This window comes from Prionailurus viverrinus, chromosome A1, assembly GCF_022837055.1.
Source record: "Prionailurus viverrinus isolate Anna chromosome A1, UM_Priviv_1.0, whole genome shotgun sequence".
Taxonomy (NCBI): domain Eukaryota; kingdom Metazoa; phylum Chordata; class Mammalia; order Carnivora; family Felidae; genus Prionailurus; species Prionailurus viverrinus.
The window spans coordinates 109321138-109339294 of NC_062561.1; the positions used below are offsets into that span (position 1 = coordinate 109321138).

Consider the following 18157-nt stretch of genomic DNA (forward strand, 5'->3'; position numbering starts at 1 on the left):
CAGCCTGGTGTAAGTATTAACCTCTCTCTGAGCTAACTCTATTTTCCTTATCAGCAATACGAAGTAAGTACTTATTTCCTCCAGCCCCACTAGGCCCAGCCTAAGAATCAAGCGTCATTCTTTCTCCTAAGAACCTACCACCTGATTAGAAACTATCAAGTATAATTTGTCCTTTCCCTTCCCACTTGGATTATAAACTTGAGAGTTTCTTTTCCCCTCACTGCTTGTCACATTTCTGCTTTTAAAACCAAGTTGTTCTGTTAGTTGAATACTGATTTAAAATTCAAATCTAGGGGCACCTGGCTGGCTCAGTCGGTGAAGCATCTGACTTCGGCTCAGGTCATGATCTCACGATTTGTGAATTCAAGCCCCAAGTCAGGCTCTGTGCTGCCAGCTTGCTCAGAGCCTGCAGACTGCTTCAGATTCTGTGTCTCCCCCTCTCTCTGCCCCTCCCGTGCTCATGCTCTGTCTCTCTGTCTCTCAATAATAAATAAAAACGTTAAAAAAATTTAAAAACATTCAGATCTAAACTTGGTTTTAGCCACCATCTTTAATGATCTTTTCTACATTTCCTAGTAACTTTCCCGTATTTCACCTCCAGATGGAAACGTGAAATAGAAATTAAAAATAGTTTTGTTAGTCGCTTAAGAACTTGTCAAGTAATTTACAAAAATATCTTCATGGAACTCATCTTTAAAAATGAATGTTATACTGGTTACATAACCTCAAATTAATCCATTGATTTTAGAATTTTCTTTCATATTGAAGCAGCTTTGAAAATTTGACTTATTTACTTTTATGTATAATAACATTAATAAACCATTAAGAATTACAATTTCACCAACAGTTATACAACTGATGTTCTCTGACAACAGAGCTGCTGCTTTTTAGGAAGGGCGGTGTAAAGACGCCACAACAAGTAATATCACACATACACAAACACAAAAAATCCTACAGATAGTATTAGCTAAAGGTTTGAGGATGAGGTAATATATCAAATACTTAGTGTATGATTGATTGTACATATTATACATTCCCTGCTTCAGCAAACTTGAGTATAGAGTTTCTTTCAGTCAGACCTGGAATTAGGTCTCTCACTCATGTGGTTTCAATTAAGTTCTGTTAAAAATAGCTTGTAATATAAGCATTTTCATTTTTAGTGCTTCAACAACTTTAATACTTTTAATTCATACAGAGGACAAACTTTGGGAAAAACACAAAGTAAGTTACACAGTATTCTGGTACTTGGCTTTTTATAAACAGCTAAAATATCTAGTTAGTGTACAGTCTTTTAAGATATTTATTCTTATTTTACAATACAAATACACATATTTAAGAAGATACAGAAGAATGTCTCTTTACAGACTAAATTATAAGAATCTTGGTAGAATTTAAACACCAGGATATATCACAAATAATTAGAGAATTTTGATTTTTGAATTACATATAATTTCAGGCAGATATTCTGCTTTATGGACTTTGGCTTCACATTCATGCATATCTTCAAAGTGGTGAAAATTCAGCCACAGCTGCTACATCCTGCCATTTGTTTTTATTATAATATCTGGAGAAAAAATACAATAATAGATTATTCCATATATATCACAAGAAGGTGACTAATAATTATTAATAACCAGTCTCTGGGGGCATGAGCTCTTGACACCCAACCAATATAGTTTCACTCTGTCCCTTATTAAACAAATCCAGAGACCATTTAAAAATAAAAATAAAGGGGCGCCTGGGTGGCGCAGTCGGTTAAGCGTCCGACTTCAGCCAGGTCACGATCTCGCGGTCCGTGAGTTCGAGCCCCGCGTCGGGCCCTGTGCTGACAGCTCAGAGCCTGGAGCCTGTTTCAGATTCTGTGTCTCCCTCTCTCTGACCCTCTCCCATTCATGCTCTGTCTCTCTCTGTCTCAAAAATAAATAAACGTTAAAAATAAAAATAAAAATAAAAATAAAAAGAGGAATAGCTAGCACACTCCTTCCTGGACATGCTGAGGTTACTCTCTGAAGTCAGACAATGACATTCCACTGGGAAGTCCAGCAAAGATGGCTGACAGTAGCAACACAAGGCCTCTAACTCCAGCCATATAACCTGGAGGAGTCGATCTAGCTGTGCTCCTCATCCCTGTCTTCCTCAGCAACCACCCAGCAAGAAGATCCTCACATGTCCCTACCCACCCTTCCTTTGTGTTCTACTCTTCTATGCTGTAGCTAAACCCAGGTTCTTCCTAATACAGGATTTTGGGATTCATAATCTATCCTCTGATCCCTACTAAAGACTCGGAGTATCAGTTCTCAGAGTCCAATTTCAACTCCAGCCGAATGTAACTACTTTCAGTTCCTTAACTACCTGATGATACTTTAAGCCTCTGTGCTTCTATTTATCATGGTGCCTCTGCCTAGAAAGCCTATACTCAGAATGCCTCTGAGGGCTTCAGATCATCCTTCAAAGCATCTCCCTATGTATCCCAACACAGTCCTACATATGTGAAAGTACCTATTGGACTTGTTTTACCTATGTGACTTCCTTTATGAGATTACAAATTTCATAAAGACAACTATGTCTTTATCTCAATATTACCAACCACTAACTTCATCTAACATATGACATCCAGTCAATGAACTTATTGAATAAATTAACCAATTAACTGCAGAACTTCATCTTTTTTGACATCGAATCAACAAGAAAAAAAGTGTCTGTTTAAATAGAATACAGAAGCCCAATGTATAAAACAAAGAGAAGCAAAACTGTTATGTATAGATGAGCTGAAAAACTCAGAGCCCTATCTACTCTACCTCACATGCCTTATTTGACAGCTACCCAAACTAATGAAAACCAAGAAAGCTAAGTTCTAATTCTGATTCTGCCAGTAGCTGTGTGAATATGAACAAGTCACTTATTCATCTGGCTAAGTCATTTTTATTACATGTAACATAAGCAAAATAGACCAGATCATTAAAAGGCTATCAAATTTTAGTGCTTACTGGAATCACTTTGAGAGTTCTTCAAATTGTGGATTTCTATGCCATGTCTCTAGAGAATGTAATTTTCCAGGTCTGAAGTAATTCTGGTGTAGGTGGTCAGAGGACCACCCATCAAGAAACCTTGGACTGGATGTTACTGAAGGCCTCTTTCACATGGATGTACCATTCTCAAACTTCTATTTACCCATACCACCTCATCTATCACTTCTCTTTTGGATTCCTCTTGTGGTTCACTTTCACCACTTTTTTCCCCCTCTAATCAGCATTATTAATGATCAAACATCATAATGAGCAGGGGTCCTAGGCCATCAAAAGTAAGCTTCATACTGCAGTCCTGATTAGATAACTGCCAAACTAGCTAAAACGTTAAATGCCAGGACTAAAAATAGGCCGTTACATGTTCAAAATAACACGATCACTAGTTAGCTTAGGGCTTTGCTATTTTTATTAAAGGAAAGGCACAGACAAATGGCCAGAAGTTGAAAGGGAATTACTTAAATGAAGAGGCTGCCAAATGAGGTGAGAGTCTAGAAAGAAGCCAGGAGGTGGCATAATTGGTCAGCATACATCAAGGGGTCTCTCTGAATCACATTAAAAATTTCAGTCTAAACACTTGGAAGAACTTCCCAGACACATTTTAGTATTGATTTGTTGCATACTTAAGCCCAGAATTGTGATATTATCTCATGTCATAGACTAATATGCACAGCCATAAAATTAAAAGAAGTTTCTCTATTTTTATTTTATTAAAAAAATTTTTTAAGGTTTATTTATTTTTGAGAGACAGAGAGAATCCCAAATCCTAAGCAGGCTCCACACTATCAGCCCCAATGTGAGGCTCAAATTCATGAACCATGAGATCATGACCTGAGCCAAAATCAAGAGTAGGATGCTTAACCAACTGAGCCACCCAGGTGTCTCTCTCTGTTTTTATTTTTTAACTTTTTTTGTTACACCCAAAAAAATGTACATATATGTACTGCAAAGCTTGATGGGTTTTCACAAACTTACTATATCTATGTAACCAGCATTCACATAATGAAACAGAACACTACTAGCACCCTAGAATTTCCTCTCATAATGCTTACTAGTTAATAGTCACTCCCTAATGAGGACATCCACTATAGTGATTTTCATCATAGTTTAGTTTTACCTAGCTTGGTACTAAATATAAGTAATGTGAAATTTACTCTATTGTGTCTGGCTCCTTATGTCATCAATATTGTTGCATGTAACTGCACATTGTTGATGCTCACTGCTATACAGCACTCCCAATGAAAATGAATGTAACACAGTATTGATCCATTCTACTGCTGGTGGGCACTTGGATTATTTCCTGTTTGGGTCTATTATCCAAGTGCTTCTATGAACATTCTAGCATACATCTGTTGATGAACATATATATACACATTATAGTTGGATATACTCTTGGAAGTGGAAATGATGGGGCTCCATGGTCCAGGGAAATGGAATTGCAGGGTATCTTTTCATCTCAGTGAAATTTCTAGGGGCCTAGTGATATGAGAAATATACCTCCTAAGATAAATTGTAAGTTATTGCTCCTCCTACAACCAAAAACTGATAAGTTGTTGCATCTGGCCCCTCCTAATGGGTCTTTTCAGATTTTGGAGTCAACACATACCTCATTTGAGTATACTACTTCAACCCATTTACCAAGTACCTAAAGGCTACTGGTTTTGAGGAAGCCTTAGAATAGAAGGTTCTACAACAGGTCCAGGCTACTAAGCAAGATGCTCTGACACTTGTACCAAAAGATCTAGCAGATCCAGTGGTGCATGAAATGTCAGTGAGAAATATACATGTTTTATTGGATCCTGTAGGTGAATCACAGCACACAGGTCCTTAGGATTTTGGAGCACATCTCTGGCATCTCCTGTGAACAACTACTATTTTTTTTTGACAAACAGCTTTTGGTCTGCTACTGGGCCTTAGTAGTGACTCAATACTTAACCACGGAACACCAAGTTACAAAGAGAGCTAAGCTGCCCATCACGAATTATGCACAGTCTGATGCACCAAGCCATAAAGTTGGCTGTGCAGAGCATCACTACACTATCAAAGAGAAATGGCATATATGAAACTGAGCTTGAGCCTGAAAGACACAAGTAAGTTAGATGAGGAAGTGGCCCAAATGCCTATGGTCCACACTACTGCTATACTATCTTCTCTCTCCCCACCTGTACTTTTGGCATCATGAAGAATTCGCTCTACAATCAGCTTACTGAAGAAAAAAAAACGCCTCAGACTTGGTTTACAGATATGCAGGCACAACCTAAAAGCTCCTTTCTGTGGCATCCTTGAAGAAAATTGGTGAAGGTATATTCTCCCAGTGGGCAGAAAGAACTTCAAGAAATATATCTCAATGTTCCCTTTGTTAAAAGGAAAAATGGCCAGATATGTGGTTATATACTGATTCATGGATTGTGGCCTATAGTTTGGCTGGACAGTTAGGGACTTGGAAGGGACATGACTGGAAAATTAATAACAAGAAAATTTAGAGAAGAAGCATAGAGATAGACTTACCTGAATGGGCAAAAAATGTGAAGATTATCTGTGTTCCCTGTGACTACTAACCCAAGGATGATCTCAGCAGACAAAGACTTTAGTAATCAAGTAGATAAGAAGACCCATTCTGTAGATACCAGTTAGCCTCTTTCCCCAGCCGCCTCCATCACCAACTGATAAACTAATGAACAAAGGGGCCATGGTGGTAGGGACAGTGGTTATACATGGGCTCAGCAGTCCACTAAAGCCAACCTGGCTACCATCACTGATGAATATTCAATTTATTAGTAGGAGAGACCAACACCTAATTCCCAATAAGGAACATTCCCTGGAGTGATCAGCCAGCTACCAGGTGGCAGGATGATTACCTCGCACCACTTTCATCATGGAAGGGACAGCATTTTACTCTTACTGGAATAGACACTTACTTTGGATATGGATTTGCCTTTCACGCATGCAATGCTTCTGCCAAAACCACCATGCAAGGACTTGGAAAATGCTTTATCCACCTTCATGGTATCCCGAAGAACATTGCTTCTCATCAAGGAACTGACTTCACAGCAAAAGAAATGTGGCAAAAGGCCCAAGTTCATATAATTCACTGATATTTCCATGTTCCCCACAATTTTGAAGCAGCTGACTTGACAGAATAGTAGAATGGCCTTTTGAAGACTTAGTTAGAGTACCAATTAGGCAGCAATATCTTGCAGGGCTGGGACAAGGTTCTCCAGAATGTTGTATACGTTCTGAATCAGCATCAAATATATGGTACTATTTCTCTCACAGCCAGGATTCACAGGCCCAAGAATCAAGAAATGGAGGTGGAACTGAGATCACTCAATATAACCACTCGTAACCCACTAGCAAAAATTTTTTGCTTCCTGTTCCCATGACTTTATGCTCAGCTGTCCTAGAGGTCTTAGTTCCAAAGGAAGGGATGTGTCCACCAACAGACACAACAATGATTCTATTGAACTGGAAGTTAAGACTGCCACTTGGCTGCTTTGGGCTCCTCAGGCCTCTGAATCAACAGACAAAGAAGAGAATTACTGTGCTGGTGGGGTGACTGATCCTGACTACCAAGGCGAAATTTCCTCCACAATGGAGGCAAGGAAGAGTATGTACAGAATACAAGAGATTCCTTAAGGCATCTCTTAGTATTACCATGCCCTGTGATTAAGGTCAGTGGAAAATTACGACAACCCAATCCAAACAGGACTAATGGCCTAGACCCTACTTAAATGAGGTATGTATCACCCTACGAGTTTAAGAACTATAACCAGCTGAGGTGCTTGCTGAGGAAGAAAAAAATATGAAATGGGTAGTGGAGGAAGGTAGTTATAAATACCAGTTATGTCCATATGACTAGTTTAAGCAAGTATCTTTGTTTTCTTCCCCCTCTTATTCCCATATCATCTAACATAAAATGTCTTAATAATAAATTCACTTTATATCATAGCACTTGAGTTACAGGGTATCAAGAAGAACAAATACCACCCCCCCCCCCCTGCCAAGGATTTTGGATCCTCTTCTGGGAAAGGAATTAGCACATTTTGGATTGTATGTAGGACAGGTACATTATGTTAGGCAGAAGTATGACTTTGTTACTGTCTTTATTTACAGATTAAATATGATTTAAGGAGATGTGTATGAACACATACTTGACATGAAGTAGACTGTGATGGTTTGTTGTATGTGTCAATTTGGTTAGGCTATATTACCCAATTAAACTAAATAATAATCTTGGTATTGCTGTGAAGATAATTTGTAGATAAGTTTAATATCTATAATAACAGACTAATCTGATAAGAGATTATCCTTGATAATTGGGCCTCACCAATCAGTTGAAAGGCCTTAAGAGCAAAACCGAGGTTTCCCTGAGAAAGAAGAAATACTTCCTAAGGACTGCATCATCAGTTCCCACCCAAGAGTTTCCAGTCTGCCCTATAGTTTTCAGCCAGACCCTACAACTGCGTAAGTCAATTCTTTGAAATACCTCTCCTTATATATATACATATATATATATATATATATATATATATATATATATATATATGTATACATCTAGGTCTACGTGTGTACTTATAACCTACTAGTTCTGCTTCTTTGGGAAAAACCTGACTGATATGTCATCTACTATTCCCTACCACCATGCTAATGTCATCAGAGACAGAGATAGAAAAAAGCCTATTATGGGGTCTCTGTCTTTGAAAACCTCATAACCTGAAGAATATGAAAAGTCAGCATTGTGAATTATGTGAGGTAGTAATATATTACTAAGCGTCAAATGAGTAGCACTGAATTAGAAAAAAGAAAAAGACTTCTGTGGATTTAGGGAGTGCTCAGAGCAGACTGTGTAGCAGAAATGAGGACAAGGATCAAAAGCAAGCAGTTTAGTTGGATTGAGGTTTTACATAACCTATTAAATTTCAATTGCTTCATTGCCTGCTTACTCATAAAATGTCCCCAGGCTCCAATGATTAATCAGACATTCTGTCTGATATACAGTCAGGAGAATACAGAAAAACCTAAATTTGGAGTTAAAAAAAACCTCGAGAGATTGAATTCTTCTCTACCACCCAATAGCAGTAAAATCTTGGACAAAATGCATACTATTTTAAGTTCCATATTCTTTACATATAAAATGAGAATAATGATAAACATCTGTCTATTATAAAGCCATAGTAAGAAATAAATGAGATATAATACAAACTTAGCTCAGATCCTTTCACAGAGGAGGTGCTCAACCAATGGTAAGTGAATGTAAAAATATATGAAAAATATTTTCAGAAAGAATGCTACTAAAAGTGAAACCCTACTAGCAAACCAGATTCAACAATACATTAAAAGAATTATTCACCATAATCAAGTGGGATTTATTCCTGGGATGTAGGGCTGGTTCAATATCCACAAATCAATCAATGTGATACATCACATTAATAAAAGAAAGGATAAGAACCACATGATCCTCTCAATAGATGCAGAAAAAGCATTTGACAAAATACAGCATCCTTTCTTAATAAAAACCCTCAAGTAAGTAGGGATAGGAGGAACATACCTCAAGGTCATAAAGGCCATATATGAAAGACCCATAGCTAATATCATCCTCACTAGGGAAAAACTGCGAGCCTTCCCCCTAAGGTCAGGAAAATGACAGGGATGTCCACTCTCACCACTGTTACTCAACATAGTGTTGGAAGTTGTAGCCTCAGCAATCAGACAACACAAAGAAATAAAACGCATCCAAATCATCAAGGAGGAAGTCAAACTTTCACTCTTTGCTGATGTCATGATACTCTATGTGGAAAACCCAAAGACTCCACCAAAAAACTTCTAGAAATGATCCATGAATTCAGCAAAGTCACAGGATATAAAATCAATGTAGAGAATTTGGTTGTATTTCTACAAACCAACAATGAAGCAAAAGAAAGAGAAATCAAGGCATCAATTCCATTTACAACTGTACTAAAAACCATAAAACCCCTAGGAGTAAACCCAACCAAAGAGGTTAAAAATCTATACACTGAAAACTATAGAAAGCTTGTAAAAGAAATTGAAGAAGACACACAAAAAAATGGAAAAACATTACATGCTCATGGATTGGAAGAACAAATATTGTCAAAATGTCAGTACTACCCAAAGCAATCTACATATTCAATGCAACCCCTATCAAAATTACACCAGCATTCTTCACAGAGCTAGAACAAACAATTCTAAAATTTGTATGGAAACAGAAAAGACCCCAAATAGCCAAAGCAATATTGAAAAAGAAATCCAAAGCTGGAGGCATCACAATTCTGGACTTCAAGCTATATTACAAAGCTGTAATCATCCAGACAGTATGGCACTGGCACAAAAACAAACGCATAGATCAATTGAACAGAATAGAGAACCCAGAAATGGATCCACAAACATATAGCCAACTAATCTTCAACAAAGCAGGAAAGAATATCCAATGGAAAAAAGACAGTCTCTTCAACAAATGGTACTGGGAAAACTGGACAGCAACATGCATAAGAATAAACCTGGACCACTTTCTTACACTATACACAAAAATAAATTCAAAGTGGATGAAAGACCTAAGTGTGAGAAATGAAACCATCAAAATCCTAGAGGAGAAACAGGCAGCAACCTCTCTGACCTCCACCAAGCAACTTCATACTAGATATGTTGCTAAAGGCAAGGGAAATAAAAGCAAACATGAACTACTGGGCCTTCATCAAGATAAGAAGCTTCTACACAGTGAAGGAAACAATCAGCAAAACTAAAAGGCAACCGATGGAATGGGAGAAGATATGTGCAAATGACATATCACATAAAGGGTTAGTATCCAAAATCTATAAAGAACTTACCAAGCTGAACACCCCGAAAACAAATAATCCAGTGAAGAAATGGGCAGAAGACATGAATAGACACTTTTCCAAAGAAGACATCCAGATGGCTAACAAACACATGAAAAGATGCTCAACATCACTCATCATCAGGGAAATACAAATAAAAACCACAACAAGATACCACTTCACACCTGTCAGAATGGCTAAAATTAACAACTCAGGCAACAACAGATGTTGGCAATGCAGAGATGTGGAGAAAGAAGAATGCTTTTGCACTGCTGGTGGTAATGCAAACTAGTTCAGCCACTGTGAAAAACAGTATGGAGGTTCCTCAAAAAATCCAGCAATTGCACTAGTAGGTATTTATCCAAAGGATACAAAAATGCTGATTCAAAGGCACACATGCACCCCAATGTTTATAGCAGCACTATCAACAATAGCCAAAGTATAGAAAGAACCCAAACGTCTATCAACTGATGAATGCATAAAGATGTGGTATATATTATACATATACAATGGAATACTACTTGGCAATCACAAAGAGTAGAATCTTGTCACTTGCAATTACGTGGATGGAATCAGAGTGTATTATGCTAAAAAAATATGTCAGTCAGAGAAAGACAAATAGTGTATGATTTCACTCATATATGGAATTTAGGAAACAAAACAGATGAATATAGGGGAAGAGAAGCAAAAATAAGATAAAGACAGAGAGGGAGGCAAACCATAAGAGACTCTTAAGTAAAGAGAACAAACTGAGGTTACTGGCGGAGTGTTTGGTGGAGAATGGGCTAAGTGGGTGATGGACATTAAGGAGGGAGAAGCAGTGGATGTTATATGTAAGTGATGAATCAGTAAATTCTATTCCTGAAATCATTATTACACTACATATTAACTAACTTGGATTTAAATTAAAAATAAATAAATAAATAAATAAATAAATAAATAAATAAATAAAAGTGAAACCCAATAACACTAAATTTCAATAGTTGAAAACAGTATCCTAGATAAATATATTTAACTCAGTGGCATAAGCTAATTTTTCAAAAGATTAAGTATTTGACATTTAAAATTTTTTCTGGTCAGGTTCTGACACCGAACCAAACTTTTTATAATTTCACCATTTTCACTTTGTACAAGAGCTCTAAGAATACAATTTATAAGCAGACTTCCTGTGCGCATAAGGAATTTACCATGAAAGAATGTTTTATATCACCCAAAAAGTAGGCTCTGCATTCACACTATAGTACCTTGGGGAATATCTTTAGGTGGAGAATATTTCTTCTTCTTTACAACAACACCTTTACTTTTCACTTGTCTATTTCCTGGTGTTGCTCTAATAATACAACATATTTCTGATTTATTTGAAGGAAACTGAAAAAGAAAAAAGCAGGTAATGCATAATTCTTCCAGGTACTATATTCGTATGTTGTTTTATTTCAAAGGCAAATATTCTCAACATCCATATTTCATACATATTAACTATAGAAAGCATTTATGAAATGCTTACTCCACTCCAGACACTAATGAATCGGTTTGAAAACATATCCTTACTTAATAATCACCAGAAGCAGATAAGGCAGATTATATTTAACACTATTTGAAAATGAGAAACTTCAGTTAAAAGAATTTGGGTAACTTATTTAAGGACACAGAGAGAGTAATGATAGAGTTAAGATTCAAGCATTCCAAAGTGTGAGAGCAAGTCTATATAATTTACTGAATTAAAACACAAATTTAATTTAATTCTGAGCCAAACACTAGATTTCCTTGATTTCTCAATTCAAAGAATTTTGACAGCTGCCCATCAAACAGACAAGACAGGCTCTAGATTAAAGTAACACACCTTACTTCTTAGAACTCAGAAGTAGAGATATGTATTTATCAAGGGCTCCTTACATTTTAGGTAAAGCTGATACAGAAACATCTTCTGCTGTAAAATTCATACCATCCTCTGTAGTGGACATCTGCTATTTTCCTGCCTAGCATCTTTTCCATTTTTCGGACTCTAAACAGTACCAGAGTTTTCTTGGAAGAATCTACTCATTCTCTTAGGCTGCACACCACCCTTTCCTTATGGCTCAGGTAGAATTGATGGTACTTCTGGGTACCAAGATGGCTGTAGGACCCAACCTAGCCGATCAACATATGTCATGCCCTGGGGGCACAGTGACTGGCTGAGACAAGAACATTGTAAATGGGCCAGCAGGAAGAAGGAATTGCTGAACTTGAGACTCTGGCACTAAGCCAAAATCCTTGAGGGGACTAAAGTGGTCCTAGATTGATACTCAATCCTTGCTATAGTTGTTGTAGTAGAAACAGATACAAACCCTCTTAGGGATACACACACACACACACACACACACATATATATATATATATATATATATATATATATATATAATGGATGGGATCCATTGATAGGATTTTTATCAACTAAGAGCAAGGAAATAAATGATCAGGGTCAGTATCAGAGTTGTTCTTCAAGATTCAGCTCAGAATAGTTCCAAGCAGAAATAAGAGACAAAATATATTTGACCTTATCCTCTAATTTTATTATAGCAATAATGAAATACCAAACTCATGACAAATCAAGCTACCATATATAAGACTGTACAGTATCAAACAATGGGGTTAAACCTATAGAACATCAGATATCAGAACTGCCAAATCAGAATAGAATAACAATGTATGAAATTATTAAAGAATTAACAATATAAATCTCATGGATGAGCAAGCAACAAGAGACTACAGGAGTGAAAAGTAGATTTGAGAAAGAAACAACTAGAATGTCTTGAAATGAAAAATAAAATTTTTGAAATGCAAAATTCAATGGAGGTCTTAAGGAGCAAAATAGACACAACTGAAGAATTAATGTTTATTTATTTTTGAGAGAGAGAGAGAATCCCAAGCAGCCCTTTCATTATCATTTCAGAGCCCAACGCAGGGCTTGAATCCATGCACCATGAGATCATGACCTGAACCAAAATCAAGAGTTGGATGCTTAACTGACTTGGCCACATAGGTACCCCAACAAATAAATGAGAAATATTAAATAGACTTTTAAAGATATGGAGGATAGAAAGATGCCTAACTTATGCCAGTTACCATTCCAGAGAGAATAAAACAGATAATAGCTGAGAAATTTCCCAAACTGATGAAAGACATGAGTACACACATTCAGGAAGCCTAAAATTCTAAGCAACATTACAATAAAATAACAAAAGCAAACACAATACTAATCTTTTTAAGCATACATCCCAGTGAAATTATAGCACACCCACAATAAGAAGTACTTTATAAAGTCCGGAAAGTTTAACTTTAAAAAGTCCCCAAGACCACCACAGGCTTAATGATTTGCCAAAAGGAATCACAAGATTCAGAAAAGCTGGTATATTCACAGTTATGGTTTATGATACAATAGAATACAAATTAAAATCCACAAAAGGAAAAAGCATATAGGGGGAGTCCAGGAGAAAAAGTATACAGAGCTCACAACAGGATGATAAGCTTCCAGTTGTCTCTCCTAGTTGAGTCACATGGATGGTGTTTAATTTTCCCAAGTGCAAAGTGTTGCCAACATCAGAAGCCCAGTAAACTTTGACTCAGATCCCAGTCTCCCAGAGGTCAAACTGATACAGAGGTAGCCCAAAGCCTCAGGTATCAAAAACAGGTATTTACCATAAATCACATTGTTAGCATAAACTATCTGGCATGGATACTCAAAGGGGTCATAACTCTTACAAAGGACTCTTTAAATCTCAATAGTAAAAAACCCAACACAATTAAAAAACAGGCCAAAGGCTTTTCTAGACAGTACACCAAAGATATATAGATGGCGGGGCGCCTGGGTGGCTCAGTCGGTTAAGCGGCCGACTTCAGCTCGGGTCATAATCTTGCGGTCTGTGAGTTTGAGCCCCGCGTCGGGCTCTGTGCTGACAGCTCAGAGCCTGGAGCCTGTTTCGGATTCTGTGTCTCCCTCTCTCTGACCCTCCCCCGTTCATGCTCTGTCTCTCTCTGTCTCAAAAATAAATAAATGTTAAAAAAAATTAAAAAAAAAAAGATATATAGATGGCAAGTAAGCATTTTAAATGATGTTCCACATGACATTTTCTCATCAAGGAGTGCAAATTAAAACAACGAGATACTACTACACACCTATTAGAATGGCCAATATCGGGACACCTGGGTGACTCAGTTGGTTGAGTATCCGACTTCGGCTCAGGTCATGATCTTGAGGTTCAGGAGTTCAAACCCCACATTGAGCTCTGTGCTGATACCTCAGAGCCTGGAGCCTGCTTTGGATTCTGTGTCTACCTCTGTCTCTGTCCCTTCCCTGCTCATGTGCTCTCTCTCTCTCTCAAAAATAAATATTTTTTTTTTCAACATTTATTTTTGGGACAGAGAGAAACAGAGCATGAACGGGGGAGGGGCAGAGAGAGAGGGAGACACAGAATCGGAAACAGGCTCCAGGCTCTGAGCCATCAGCCCAGAGCCCGACGCGGGGCTTGAACTCCCGGACCGCGAGATCGTGACCTGGCTGAAGTCGGAAGCTTAACCGACTGCGCCACCCAGGCGCCCCCAAAATAAATATTTTTAAAAAAGAGAAAAGAAAACAAGAAAGATTCCTATTAATGACCTCACCTTCTACCTTAAAAAAGTAAGAAAAGAAAACCAAATCCAAAGTAAGCAGACAAAAGAAAATAACATGAGAGGAGAAATCAATAAAATAGAAAATAGAAAAATACAGAAAAATCAATAAACCAAACTTCTAGCCATATTAATGAGGAAAGAAAAAAAATAAGACACAAATTATCAATATCAGGAATGAAAAAGGCTATATCACTACAGATACCAACATATTAAAAGGATAACAAGGGAACACTATAAAGAACACTTGACAATAAATTTGACAACTTCTAAAAAATAGACAAATTCCTTGAAATACACAAACTACCAAAGTTCACTCAAGAAGAAATAGGTAAGTTGAATAACCCTAAAGAGATTTTTTTTTAATGTTTATTTTTGAGAGAGAGAAAGAGTGAGAGAGTACGCATGTGTGGGCACATACATGGCAAAGAGAGAGGGAGACAGAGGATCTGAAGCTGGCTCCAGGGTGAGAGCTGAGATCCAGATGTGGGGCTGGAATGTAGGAACCATGAGATCATGACCCAAGCCAAAGTCGGATGCTCAACCAACTGAGCCACCAGGCCCTAAAGAGATTTTTAACGGTAGCTTATTTCATTAAAAAAAAAAAGAACTCCAGGTCTAGATGACTTCACTAGTGAACGCTACTAAACATTGAAGGCAGAAATACTAGTTCTTTTCCAGAAAACTGAAGATGAAGGAGTACTTTCCAACTTGTTCTATGAGGTTAGCATTACTCTGATGCCAAACTCAGACACAGACATCAATCAATCAATCAATCAATCAATCAATCAATGAAACTAAAGACCCTCACCAACACTGATGGAAAAATTCTAAAAAACATTTTCACAAATTATATATATCAATATATAAAAATAAACATATACCAGGGGCACCTGGGTGGCTCAGTCAGTTGAGCAGCCAACTTTGGCTTGGGTCATGATCTCACAGTTCATGGGTTCAAGCCCCACATCAGGCTCTATGATGACAGCTCAGAGCCTGGAGCCTCCTTCCATTCTGTGTCTCCCTCTCTCTCTGCCCCTCCCCTGCTTGCGCTCTGTCTCTCTCTAAAATCAATATATTATACTCAATTCATAATCATCAACTCATCATATTAACAAACTAAAAAAGAAAAATTCTATTATCAACTTAATAACTAAAAAAAGTACATTTGGCAAAAATCCAGCACCCATTCCTGACAAAAACTCTTAAGTACATTAGGAAAAGGTGGGAACTTCCTCAACATAGGAAAAACTTAGAGCTAAGATCATATTTAATGGTGAACTACTGAGTATTTTCCCTCAAAGTACAGAAACAAGGCAAGGATATCTGCTCTCCTCACTGCTCTCCCAGCATTGTACAGGAAAATCTAGCTAGTGAAATTAGTCAAGAAAAAAAAAGGCATCTGGATTAAAAAGGAAGAGGTAAACCTTTTTTTCCACAGACAATATAACTGCCCAAGGCCCAATGGAATCTTGGGGGTATGGAGGACTACTAGAACTAATAATTAAGTTTAGCAAGTTTACAATATACTTATGAATAGAATGTTTCTGTTCCCACAAAATTCATATGGTGAGGGGTGCCTGGGTGGCTCAGTCGGTTAAACACCTGACTCTTGACTTCAGCTCAGGTCATGATCTCACAGCCATGAGATCAAGCTCCATATTGAGTTCCACACTGAGCATGGAACCTGCTTGGGAGTCTCTCTCTCCCTTCCTGGCCCTCCCCAACTCATACACATGCAATCTCTCTCTCTTCCCACACAAATAAATAAACATTAAAAAATATTAAATAAATAAATAATTAAAGAAATTTCATATGTTGAAGCCCTAACTCCCAAGGAGACTATATTTGGAGATAGGCTCTGTGAGAGGGTGATAACGGTTAACTGAATTAATAAGGGTGAGGTCCTAATCTGAGAGTGCTGGTGCCCTTTTAAGAAAGGGAAGCAATACCAAAGCTCTTTTTTCTTTGTGCAAAGAGAGAAAACGCCAAGTGAAATCACAGCAAGAAGGTACACATTTACAAGACAGAAGAAAGCCCTTGGGGGAACTGAATAGGTCAACACCGTGGTCTTGGACTTGCCAAGCTCCATCCCTGTGAGAAAATAAATTTCTGTTGTGGAAGCCACCCAGTCTATAGTATTTGATTATGGCAACCCGAACAGATTAATATGATGATCAATATACACACAAAAAAGTATTTTTATATGCTAGCATTAATAGTCAGATATTGAAATTAAGAATACCATTTATAATAGTATCAAGAATATAAAATACTGTCGTCAGGTGGGAAATGATGACATCAAGTGGGAATAATGACCCAAAGAGTGAAAACTACAGAATGTTTCAGAGAGAAATTAAAGACTCAAAAAATGGATAGCTTTACATTTTTCTTGGGTTGGAAGACTCAGTAACGTCATGATGTCAATTATGCCCAAATTAATCTGTAGATTAATTCAATCCTAAATCAAAATTCCATCAGGATTTTTTTTCTTTTGGTAGAAAACAACAAGCTGATTCTAAAATTCATATAGAAATGCAAAGGACCTAGAATAGCCTAAACAATTGAAAAAGAAGAACAAAGTTAGAGGGCTAATACTACCTAATTTCAAGAATTGTTATAGTGCCACATTATTTAATACTATGTGGTACTTGTACAAAGCTAGACAAAAGATCAACAGAACAGAGTATCTGAAGCTGGCTCCCTGCTGAGAGCTGGGAGCCAGATGTGAGGCTCACTATGTTACACAACTAAAACTAATATAACATTGTATGTCAACCATACTTAAAAAAAAAAAAAAAGACTATTATAATAGGGTATTGCAATAGGGGAGAGAGACTGGACTTAAATCCAAATACAGCAAATACAGCAAGGGATTTACAGCTAACAAGCCGAATGGGAGAAGTCAGCAGTTGGAAAATTACTATGAAGAGACATCAAGGGTAAGGAGATTTTAGTAAAGATTTTCTGTGATACTGTGATTTTTTTTTTAATTTTTTTTTTCAACGTTTATTTATTTTTGGGACAGAGAGAGACAGAGCATGAACGGGGGAGGGGCAGAGAGAGAGGGAGACACAGAATCGGAAACAGGCTCCAGGCTCTGAGCCATCAGCCCAGAGCCCGACGCGGGGCTCGAACTCCCAGACCGCGAGATCGTGACCTGGCTGAAGTCGGACGCTTAACCGACTGCGCCACCCAGGCGCCCCGATACTGTGATTTTTAATAAGAAATATAGATTTGGTTTTTCCCCCCCATTGCTGACACAGAGCTCCTAAAACCTTTGTATTTCCCTAAGTGATAACAACAATAAAAGTGTTTTTGTTAATGCGATGAAACTTTAAGAATGCACTTAAGAATGGGGGCTGCTTGCCAGGCAAATCGACCCTGGATTAGAGGGTTGGAATTTCTAGGCCCACCCCATAACCTAGGTAGGGGAGAGGGACTAGAGGTTTACTCAGTTGTCAACGGCCAATAATTTAGTCAACCATACCTACAGAATGAAGCTGTTACCAGCTAAACTCCAAGACCTGACCTCTACTGCTCATCTGCTTGTACCCACCAACCTTGGTCCCACATTTTCCCTGAAGCTCTTCTTTCCAGTTTATCTCTTAACAGAGGCAAAGAACCAAGGGGCATAGCCTGGAAGAAGACCTTCTAGGG

General features: G+C 37.7%; 1 protein-coding gene across 2 annotated transcripts in view; it reads right to left on the bottom strand.

Annotated features, from left to right (window-relative positions):
- Positions 1-974: 974 nt before the first annotated feature.
- Positions 975-18157, bottom strand: part of MEIKIN (meiotic kinetochore factor) — an 81167-nt gene continuing 63984 nt past the window's right edge. For both annotated transcript variants that reach the window (XM_047866322.1, XM_047866314.1), the window contains 2 exons: positions 11098-11221; positions 975-1564 (listed from right to left, as the gene is read on the bottom strand). In XM_047866322.1, coding sequence (XP_047722278.1) covers positions 1533-1564; positions 11098-11221 — 156 coding nt within the window. In that variant the 3' untranslated portion in view covers positions 975-1532. The remainder of the gene's footprint in view (positions 1565-11097; positions 11222-18157) is intronic.